The sequence below is a fragment of the Haliotis asinina genome, chromosome 15 (genome assembly GCF_037392515.1).
Source record: "Haliotis asinina isolate JCU_RB_2024 chromosome 15, JCU_Hal_asi_v2, whole genome shotgun sequence".
Classification (NCBI taxonomy): Eukaryota; Metazoa; Mollusca; class Gastropoda; order Lepetellida; family Haliotidae; genus Haliotis; species Haliotis asinina.
This window is the reverse complement of record NC_090294.1, coordinates 28444907-28457055: the sequence shown is the minus strand read 5'-3', so window position 1 is coordinate 28457055 and position 12149 is coordinate 28444907. Positions and strand designations below refer to the sequence as shown.

Below are 12149 nucleotides of genomic sequence, written 5' to 3'. Positions count from 1 at the left end.
AAACGGGTCGGGTGGGCAGACTTATTGATTTGGGTGATATAAATCATTGTAGATCGATGACAAAACATGGGTACATATATGTTCGTACTGTTGATCACTGGATTGTCAGGTCCAGACTCAGTTACTTACAAACTGCCGCCATATAGCTGGAAAAATGCTGATAATATTAAACAACAAAAAGACCAACCATCATAGAGTCGGAAAAGCTCCACTGACCCAGTATTTTGTAAGAGATTTAGATTTTAACTGCAGCATCGGTTTGTTATAAGTAAGAGACGTTAAACTGGAACATTAGCTATGTGACGTCACGATTAAAGGGAACATCACGGTAATGACATCCAGTTCATCTTTAGTTAACCGTGAAGGATTAGAATTGATCTTCAGCACCTCACGTTTGTCGTAAAAACCAACTGATGGAGTCTGGTGGTCAGGATCGCCGATTTGGTTGAAAGATATCATCGTGCCCCACTTGTGTAGATTTATACTCATGATGTCGATCAGTGGATTGTTTGGCCCAGACTATCTACAGACCGATTCTAGATAGCTGGGATAAAAGTGAGTTCGGTGTTTAATTATAACAACAAACAAATAAAAACAACCAGCTGTTCCTGAAACTTTGCAGATCTTGTCACGCTTCTGATATTTTGGATTTTATGGTCTGAAGGGCGGACCACTGAACTGCACGAAATTGCATCGATGCTAACATACGTTTTAGAAAATATTATGGCTATGACAAAAGCGTGAAGAGAGTGAGTGAGAAAGCAAGTGAGTTTTGGTTTTTCAAATATTCCAGCAACGGCGAAGGACACCAGAAATGGACTTCAAACATGTGGGGAATTGAACTCGGGTCTTCCGCGTGCCGAGCGAACGTTTTCACCTCACCACCCTAAAAGGCATGGAAATGTCATTGCAGGAGCTGTACAGATTGAAAGCTATAGCTGTAGCTACAACTGCAGCAGGCAGGTCGCACGTCTCGTCCTTACTGGGGTTCCTTTTCAATTAAAGTGGGCTTGTTAGTATCAAATTACATAATTATATTCAGAGACTGAGCGTCAGTCTAGGAGATCGCTAGCTGCCGTATACAGTCACTTTGTCTGATCACGAATGCCGTGCTCTGTTGTATTGATACAGATAGAGTGGAGATTTGTTTACTTTGATTTCAGCTCATGATAAAGGTTATTCATGGACGGGTTTCATATGATGTGTGTCCCGATATTGACTTACAGTCATGCGTGCTGAAGCAAAAATATTGATTGTGGTTTTTCTTTTGTCAGTTATGAATACGCACTAATGAAACTGGAATATTTTACGGGTGGTTCTTTCCTTTTTCATTCTACAACGCTCCTTGTGGTTAAGGTGCGGTGGGGCAGCACGGAGGTTGAAGCATTCGTTCACAACACTAATGTGTACTGCATGTGTACTGTGTTGTTTACCGTTGCTAATTGTCCGGCACTTGAAATCGTTCGAATATTGCTAAAAGTTGTGAAACAGATAAATCCACTGGAGACCATAGGGTAGCCGATGTTAGACATTTCTTAATCATCTCCCCTGTTGGATCAGATGCATTTTCTATTTCTGTCTATTCATCTCTTTATTACGGCGAAGAGCGCTTTTTACGAATAGCATATATCGACTTGGAGAAAGAACTTAGTTATATCTAAATATCCGGTGAGTTAGACGCTAATGCCTCGGGTGAAAAAACATAGGCGCAGCTTGTGACCAAAACCAGTTCGGCAAACACCTACAGCAACGAGGGCGACAGTTTTGCAAGGAGTAATTGTTTACAGTCAATACATGTCAAGTGTTCTCTGTTTGAAAGCTGTTCGCCTCCAAGATTCAATTATCGATTTTAGACAAGTCTTAAGGAATAATAAATCCTTCACAATATCAAAAGGAAGCTAAAGTGAGTGCACATGTCCCAGTACATATCTAACATAGGCCAAAGTATTGTCGAAAATAAATTAATTAAATGAATTGATGCAACATAGTATCTTACCTTATGTAGTCTATCGAGGCTATGACAGCTCCGAAGCCACGTGTGCTCAGTAGGGAGGAATCTACATATTAACGAGGCAGTTCAATCTTTCCACATTCGAGCATCCGACATTCTATCGATGCCAAGTGAAGCTTGATCGTAAAGGGGCCTACTTGTAGGATATATGTTGGGGCAGGGACATTGTGCGAATCAACAAGGTTATATGGAATAATCCTTGTCAGTTTTGAACCCCCTACGTTGAATCAATTCAATTTCACCCACCCAAAGTCACACTGTCCTGAGAAAGTTGTCATAATTAGGCTCTAAGTTTATTTCTGGAACTAAATTCCTCTTGAAAATGCGAAAAGCTTACGTCAACAGCTTTCAGCCAATGAACTGGTGACAGGATAACTGACTGCTGAATGTGAATGGCCATGTTGTTTGTCATTACTTTGCATTGGGATTTTAATATATCATTATAATCCGCCAGTTTCTGATTGTTGTCAAAGTAAATTGTTTCACTACCATTTGGCTTATAGGTGCTTCTATCCATTTCTGAAGGGTCGTATGTGAACTACAGGGGGACATGCTTGCATGTATGTTGTGGGAGGTTTACATGAAGTATTCACTGTGTCTGGTGACGAAAGCCAAGGCGTGACAATGTTGGGATAGGCGACACAAGTGTATATGTTAGAATTCACTGCACAGTATCATTGTTATTTTACTCATCATTGACCGTCTACTACATCTTCAATCTGTAACACAAAAAACGAGAAGAAGAGGATGACGACTGGATAGCAGTGAAATCAAAAGTATCACAGAAGTCTTCCTCACCGTATGGATTTGACATGTTAATGACGTACTCAATTAACCCCTTCCTTCAAACCTTTCCCGACAGCTCATATAAAGTCCTTATTTGTGCGTCGGTGAAAGTGTCAGTGTTTACCTTCTAGAGAACCAGTTTCCTGAACTGAATGGTGCTTACAGTGGTTATTGCACGCCGTACTAATGAAAGTAGACTTAAACTGAAGGTATCCTTGTCTGGAGGGTGAGGTGGGGTGGAGTGGGGTGGGGGTGGAATGGGGAAGGTATCATGCTCTGTTTTGGAATGTCTCTTGGAAGATCGGTGTCATGTATGTACTGTAACTTTGCTAAAGAAATCATGTGACGAACAGCTACACCTGTGTGACATTATACGTTCTAAAATCAGTGTGAATAGGGTAAACTGTATATTTTATCGTTTTTACACCCAAACTGGTCTAGTTTGATTTCTTAATTTCACCTTGGGAGGACAGTGGCCGAGTTGGACCATTATATCCAAATCTGTGGGGTGTCCCGAATCTTTTGGAGAAAACTTAATTGAGCCCGTAAATGTATGCATCAATCTACCCCCACCGGCATCACCCCCTTTTGGGTTGCTCCCCAATAAAAAGAAAGAAAGGAAGAACACTTTGTTGTGTGTGTGTGTGTGTGTGTGTGTGTGTGTGTGTGTGTGTGTGTGTGTGTGTGTGTGTGTGTGTTTAGAGGTGGGGGGAACCCTTCACACAAAGTAAGTTTCACGATCTGATTCCTTTTGACTGATTACTACTACTACACCCACTCATTCTGCACCATAATTTTCACCAGAATGGTAAACATCTGAAGCCTAGACAATTTCCTTTCTCACAAACAAACTGACGTGACACAAATGAAGATCAGATTTGTCATTAACCCGTATGGCTATTTTAACAATAATCTGTATACATCTAACGATGAATCATTTTACTTTCAGATACCGTTTTGCAGTGGTATTTATTTAGAATTTAAGTTTAAATATCTTGTACCCATTCGAACTTCAAATTAACGCGAAACCGGGAGAGTATGTGCGCAACGCCAAGACTGGTTGGTGATAGAAACAAGAAATGTAATAATTTGGTTTAAAATGCCATAAGTGTGGTCATTACACCTTAAGATACAAGTGAGATCCGGGTGAGAATAAGTCTTCAGTAACCCTTGCTTGTCGTAAAAGGCGACTAACAGAAACATAGACTAGGTTGACACATGTCAACGTATCACATTTGAGTAGATCGACACTCATGCTGTTGATCACTGGATTGTCTGGTGCAGACTCGGTTATTTACAGACCTCCACCATGTAGCTGGAATATTGCTGAGTGTGGCGTAAAGCTAAACTCATTCACTCTCTAAACATATATGTGTCATATTGCGGTTTGAAATAGGTTTTCAATAATCCAAAAGGCAACTAACGGGTTCCGGTGGTCAGTCTCGGTAAGTTTCGTGACACATGCCATCGTATCTCATTTACGTAGATCGATGATCAGACCGCAAACAAACATAATGAAAGCAATTGACATATATATTATGAACCGAATATGACAATGTGATTATAATACTCATATGTCGGCATATATATAGATATTCATTTAACAATTTATTTCATGATAGCACGATATCGTATCCAAGGTGCATACCAATTCTTGCTTCATGGGGTTTCAGTATGGCATCAAGTCAAACTGAGTAACAAAACATCACGTACTTGTGCATCACATTTTTATTTCAGTTCGTTGGCACGTGAATATAATATACAATATATTTCATTATGAAAAATTGGCTCATTGTTTCGTGCTTCGAAACCCGTTGATAGCTGTCAACTCAGTAGTCTCTCGTTATCGTCCCCGGACACTTGTCAAAGACCAGCTGAAGAATGTTTATATATTATTTATACATGTAGGGTGCATTAATATCATTGTATTACCTTTATCAGGTATGTTTTTTTATAAAATAAACGACATTCACTAAATACATGGCATATCGTGCGAAATCAAACTGAACTTAAAGCACTCGTACAATCTGTGAAACTAGTTTTAAGAATCCTTGGAAGAAATAGGCCCTATGTGCCAAATGCTGGTGAAAAGAGTGAGTGAGTGGGTTTAGTTTTACTCCACACTCAGCAATATTCCAGCTATATGGCGGCAGTCTGTAAATAATCGAGTGTGGACCAGACAATCCAGTGATCAACAACATGAGCATCGATCTGCGCAACTGGGAACGATGACATGTGTCAACCAAGTCTGCGAGCCTGACCACCCGATCCCGTTAGTCGCCTCTTACGACAAGCGTAGTCGTCTTTTATGGCAAGCATGGGTTGCTGAAGGCCTATTCTACCCCGAGACCTTCACGAGTCGCTTGTGAAAAGACAAATATTCGTGTTCAAGTGGTTGCATATATGACCTTACCAGGGAGTCAAATTATTCAATACAAAATATGTAAAAAGAGGAGTATTTAATTCGTTATTACCGAATCAAGTTTCCCATAAAAAGGGTCCAGATAGCCAAGTGGACTAGCTCCGGCTCCAATGTAGAGAGGTTCGTTGCTCACAGCTGGTATCCGTCCCTGCGCTATAGAATATGTAGAAATCGGGCTGTTCACATGTTTCTTTTCACATAGTTCTAATAGCAATTATCTCAAAGTAATACTACAAAATCATAAATGCATACTGATCAATGTTCTTTTGATTGTCCAAAGAAACAATTCTACATTAAACGTCTATGGTTTAACTAATTAAAAAGTATTACAAGGAAGTATAATATTTTTCAGCATAATGTTGTGGCCATTTGCTCGAAAACAATTAACTTAAATTAGAATTCATGAGTCTTTAAATTTTTATGGAATTCATTAATGTTTGGCATTTCAGGATTTCAATAAAATTTGCATAATTTATTAGGAATTATAATCTTGTGGTCTCTGTTCTGCCCCAACTCTCTTCAAATGCCCTCCACCTTAGAGCCCGAGGCTGTCTTACCGTACACGGCTCTATGCCCGACTGTCAGTTTCACCGTGATGTCGTCCTGCTCCACCGAGACGTACGTAATAGATCCCTGCAGAATATTGCATAAAATATCACAGCTGTCGCTCATCTCTCATTGTTTAGTAGCAGGTATTACACAACAGTATGGATTCCTGGGTGATGTCAACACACGTGTGAATGCATGTTTAAATGGGCTGTGGTATTGAGCTTGGTTAATGTTGCCATAAAAATGTGACCAGCTATCAAATACACTCACATCCAGACATCGATTGATATTCCTGAGTAATTGCGCCACCGTTAGAGCTCCATTGGTATTGATTGCTGGCTCAGTGAATATTGATTTGGCTCGAAAACATACAGTTATTTGCATAGAATGCATTGCAGCTGCTCGCATCCACATTGGCCAGGAACTACACGATTACATGGCCAAATACGTAGACAGCCTTGAATCCTTCTCACACCTTGGAGCCAAGGTTCCAGTGACCTGGAACCTGTTCTTTAAGACGATCTTAGTGCTATATTGAGCTTTTCTCTCATTGCGTGCACAATTATGTTACAGAGGTGAGCGATGGGATTAGCCTAGTGGTCAAAGCGTTCGCTCGTCACGTAAAAGACCCGGGTTTGATTCCATCAGGCACACAATCATTAAGCCCAGTCGTGGTGTCGCCCGTCGTGATACTGCTGTAATATTGCTAAATACTTTTTTGTTCTAGGTTCTCGGATTACAAGGCCCCTTTTCAGTATAATTATGAGCATATAACAACTTCCAACAATACACATGCATGTGTGTGCAATCGCACGGCACAGATATTTACATCAAGATAAGATAACTCTTTCCTAATGATCCGGACAACCCGAACTTGTGTTTATATTGGATTTTTTTACAGAAAGGAACCGTTTTTGGATTGGTCTGATCGTTAATGGACTGGAATTGAACAGCAATGGCGGGTGTAGCAGAAACATTTACTTGTTTTAGAACGTAAACATTTTAGTAGTATGGTATCATGCTTATCATACCTGACTGATCGGGAGAGATAAAATCACTGGTTTTCTGTTTTGTCGGTATCTATATTCCTTTTCGGACCGTGGTATTATAACAAGTTGTATCTTGTTCCCAATCAAAGCTAGACTGAAGGTGCTTGATGTCCAAGAGAAGTTGTTGCTGACGATGGCTTGACCTGATGACCTTGAAAATTTGGGCTTCACCAACAGAGAGAGGCGGTATGCAGGTCGGAGGTCATTTCCGGTGAAAAACGGGATGTAAAGAAATCCCCCATGAAATGCGGCAGCTCCATCGTGAGAGAACACATCCCCCTCACTCCCCATCCAGATCCTGTTGTAACGCTCGGCAAACGGGTTGTTGCCTTCGAAGTCAAAAGCGAATTCCGGTCGACACTTCTTTGCTGTAAACAAATTTAAGTTGAGTGTGAAATATCAGCGAGCCAGACCATCCGATCTTGTTAGTCTCCTCTTACCATAAGCATGGGTTGCGCAGGATCAGTATTAACCCGGATCTTCACGGATAATTAAAGTTGAACTGGATGTCATACCAACATCTACAGTTGACGGGAGATTGGATAAGTACAACAAATAGGCTCGTATTATCAAACACTGGGATTTACTCATGAGTTGGTTTGTTGTGCGGAAGATGGGCATTTTGCAATGTATAGGGTTTTACTCCGTATCTGGCAATCTGTCATTAGTTACACAACTCGAACCTTGGCCTTCATCCTGACGTGTGAATGTCTTAGTCACAAGACTAGCCCAGCGCCCCGTTGCATCTAAATGACCCAAGAGAATGATGCTCGGGACTTCCACCTGTAGAGAAGCGACAAGAAGCTGAGGTGCGTCAGCCCCCTGACAAAGCTGGTGGGTGTTCAGTCTCCGTGTTGTATCAGTTCCATTAAAAGCGGCGTTAAATCAAACTCACTAAACCAAGTATGAGAATGATGAAATATGATACATAACCCAGTTACAGGTGAGCGTTGACTGGGTAGTCATGCAATCAGTTTTGCCTTCACGTATCTTTAAACCGACCAACTAAAGACCCTTTGAAGCTTAAATTAGACTGGGCGAGACTTGGAAGCTCAATGTTTTCAATGATTTCGACTAGTTTAAAATCGTTCTAAATTAGCCGAATTAAGTCAAAATGAGTCGAATTTGGTGTCGGGATGCTTATAGACATACTTTCATTCATTTACAACCTCCAAAACACCGAAAAACATATATTTTGAGTAAAAGTAAACATTCTCACCCAGGGGCCGGACAAGTTTAAATTATGAGTTTGCGAAATTTTTAAGTTTTTCCTTTTCACCCTTAGCACATATTCATAACAACTGCATGATTAATTTTGGTCAGAGAGTGGCCACAGTGCGGAGAGTTGTCTCGAATTCTAGAATTAAACGGTGACGTGTTTGTTGTAATCTACAACTTCATTGTCTTACAAAAAAGAAGTCATATAAATCCATTAAAAGTATTTATTAAAAATGAAGGCGTAAAGGCAGACTCCCCCCTTCCTCCTTTTCTCCTCCTCCTCAAACTACTACTACTACTACTACTACTACTACTACCACCACCACTACAGCTACTACTACACATTCTTCTCTTACTACTCCTTACTGTTATGTGATGACAGTTTGTACTGCATGTACATTTTGTCAAGTTACACATTTTCATGACAATCAAAGATGTGTTATGAAGCTCGCAGTCGAATCAACTTACCCACAGACAATACGCGACGTTACTCTCTGACTTACCTGCAGGCTTCTTGTCGGAGTCAAAGTCATAGGAAGACGTCGGTATAGTTGTTTTACTCGGGTACTGTGGATAGTTTGAAGTTGGCTCAGGAACGTATGGATGTCTGTTGTTGTCATAATTACCAGGATACGAATAGTCGTCATCATCGTGACCATCATCATCATCGTCATATATCTGAAGAGACGCACCTTGTGGGGAAAGGTTTTGATGCGTCTCGCCGTTGTCATGGTAACCCGACTTAACGGGAGAACTATCATAATTGTTGACGTTACCTCCGTACGGACTATCGTTGTCATGGTAATCCTTACCACCATCGAGCCCTCCAGTTTTACTGTCTGTATTATGATTGTCAGGGTAATTATCATCGTCATTAAAGCCGTTGTCAAGGTTGATGTCGTTGAAGAAATCGTCGCTAGGGAGCAGGCTAAAAGGCCATCCAAATTCACTGTGACTGGTAACTCTGTTTTCAGTTGTATCATCGCCTTTCGGTCCCGGGGACTTCGGGTTTCCGAAAATAGAGTCCAGATTGAACGGGTCTCCGTCGTCCATGTACGACTGCGCAGAAGCACAGGTCAGACCGAGGATATACAAGGCTACGATGTATCTACCTGTCATTGTGGTCTCCAGGTGTCCTGCAAGGAGACAAAAAATCAGGAGTTTGTTGATAAATTACGCATGTATACTTGTTTTTTACGCCGCAGGTTGTATCACGGCGGAGTGTACATGGTAGAGTCTGGGTCAGGAAAGCCAAACACATTTGAGCAGTATTTGAGCCATTCTACGCTAATTGTGAACCTATCATTCTCCTCGTCATAGCCGACTTTGAATATGCTTAACGAACAATGCGATGTCGGTCTAGGAACAACAACCCATGCTTGCGTTATTAGACTCGATTATATACCGACAGTCGTCATATAGTTCTCATATTTGATCGCGGCGTTAAACAACAAACGAAAGAGCAAACACTTCATAGCACTACGTGCTTGTAGCAGGTCATGTTAAATTATCAGACTTCATACACTCGAACGTACATGCTCATGCAGTTGACCACTGGATTGTCTGTTCCAGACTCAACTATTTACAGACCGCAGCCATATAGGTGAATTATTTCCAAGTACGGCGATACATAAGAAACAAATCTTATCCAAAAACTCGACACAGTACATGGTTCTTAAAATACAATGAAGTAAATGCAAACTTGCACTGTTAATTTTCAAAGTGTATCTAAACATTGTTAAAAGTAATCATGCGATTTCATATAAAGACATAAACTCTAATAATAAGTTAAATATATAACAATATTGCAACATTATATTTTAACTAACCTGAACTCTGTCACTTGACAACCCGCACAAAGAAACGATATAGCTGGTCCCTTATATACCGTCTTTAACCGTAAGACTCATTTTGATTGGTTACCGGAAGTGACATCATGAGGACGTTTTAACACCTGGCATGTCCAACCGTGACTGAAGGAATGGTCCAATAAAATATATAGGCTACGCTATCTTATTTAATCCCACATTCATGTTACCTATTCACGTAAAATTTATAATCGCCTCCGTGCAGAGTATACAGTGCTTCTTTTGGGGTGAATGTAATTTATACGTCACGTGACCAAGTGAGGATAGGTATCGTGAACATCCTTTCGCATGTCCTTAATGACACAGGAATTATGCAAAGGTGAGAACCTGACACATTTAATCAACGCCAATTATCTACACCATAATTCAAAACCAAAGTTATTATCTGACAACAAATAAATACAGAAATGGCATTGCATGAACTCTGTTGCGCAAACATTAAGCGAATAATCTCTTTGTCTGTGAAATTCCTAGATTTCGTTCCATCAGGTGTATAATAGGTGATGTGCTTCACTATTTTCATTTAACACACAACTTGGATACGCCTTTTCACCCAAGCTGGTTATGTTCAGATGGTCACGGTGGTATATACATAATGGCAGCAATAAATGGCCCAAGTAATTTATACCAAATACATATGTCAGTTTATCGATGTAACTTACATAATTGCGTATATCGAGAAAAAGAGGATTCGGTTATAATTATTATGAGTCGACATTTCAACATGTGTGTGTGTGCGCGCGCACGTGTGTGAATGTGTGTACACAGAGACACATATATGTATACATATACGTACACACACACACACACGCAACCACACATGCACATATATATATAGTTCCGGTACTGATTCCACATTATGTACATCATTATTGGAGGTAGAAGTAAGATGTCAATGTTGAATACGTTAGTGACTGTTCTTTAACGCCGCAACCAGACATATTCATAGAACGAATAAGCTGTTTGTTATTTGACCCCGCATGAGAATTTACAAGATGGAGTCTGTCATCTGTTTACTTAACCCTGCTGCTTCGATTATTTCTCAGTATATGTGCATGTTCGAAGTATAGCTATATTGTGTAATCATTAACATATGATGATAAAAGATGCCATTACTGCTTATGTATACAATCTCAAATTTTATATTTAAGAAAAACAAGATAACGTTGAAATATGAATTCATTACGGGCGTTTTCCTGGGAGGGTGGTGTCTGTTAACGTTTCACTTGTTCACGGAAGCACTAGGTTCATGTGTGATGAAAAATAAGACTTGCTAATTTCAAGCATTTTACGAACCGGAATATCTGTGACATATGGTGAAAACAAATTTGTGAATAAAATATTCATTGTTGACCGTGGGCTTGGACAGAATGGCGTCAAGTTGCCATGGTGATCAATGTACACTTGTACAGAACTGAATACTGACATATGTAGGTCTCCAGGTAGACTTACGCAAGTATATAAGGTGATATTTAATAGCTTAAATGACAGTTTCGAAACATATACAAGTATTCCTCTAACACACTGACGTAAGTAGTACTGTTCTCTTATCTAGACTTGCCTCTCTGGAGGATAGAATTACAACACACTCATGAGCTCAGCATTCAGTATTCAGCTTTACAGCAAGGCTAGCCTCCAGGGTGATCAAGTGTCGGAATGTTGCCAGGGGAATGGCAGAGAGAATTACACTAAGAGAAGTTGATTAGATTCCTGTACTTGCTCATCATTCCTTTGGGACATACATCATTACAGCCAATAGTCCTGGCCATTATTTAACCCTTTTTATCGCTGAGTCAAAAGATCGCTGGCAACGTTTCCTTTGAATGTACTCTCTTAGTGATAATTGCGATCTCAATTCTCCCAGAGAATTCGGCTTCTTTAACTTGTTTAATTTGTCTCCAGCATATCGGGGAGGTTTCGAGAAACAATAACAAGTTCCCGTTACGTCATATTTTGTGTTGGATGAAAAAATATCAGTCTTGTGTATGTTTTAGGACACTCAGCGGTATTTGCATATTCAGTCTAGTCCATATCCAAAATCAGAATGTATTATTTGAGAAAATCATGACGATAGAATATATATGTAACGTTAAGTACTGTATATTTCATGTCGATTGGGGGAAAGAAATATGGTGATCGCAGGCATGACCGATAGCGTATCATCCTACGGGAGTGATATGGGTGTCATGTTAGTACCTGTCACTCTTGTGTATAAACTAAATGTAATACTATTAATTTTTATAATA

General features: G+C 40.1%; 1 protein-coding gene across 1 annotated transcript; it reads right to left on the bottom strand.

The window, feature by feature from the left end:
- Positions 1 to 4549: 4549 nt before the first annotated feature.
- On the bottom strand, positions 4550 to 9919 carry LOC137266077 (uncharacterized). Its single transcript, XM_067801578.1, has 6 exons — positions 9865 to 9919; positions 8539 to 9171; positions 6800 to 7185; positions 5777 to 5852; positions 5272 to 5372; positions 4550 to 4671 (listed from the first exon to the last, which is right to left on the bottom strand). The coding sequence occupies exons 2-6, from the start codon at positions 9152 to 9154 to the stop codon at positions 4627 to 4629; spliced, it is 1224 nt and encodes a 407-aa protein (XP_067657679.1). The 5' UTR covers positions 9155 to 9171; positions 9865 to 9919; the 3' UTR covers positions 4550 to 4626.
- Between the last annotated feature and the right edge of the window lie 2230 nt (positions 9920 to 12149).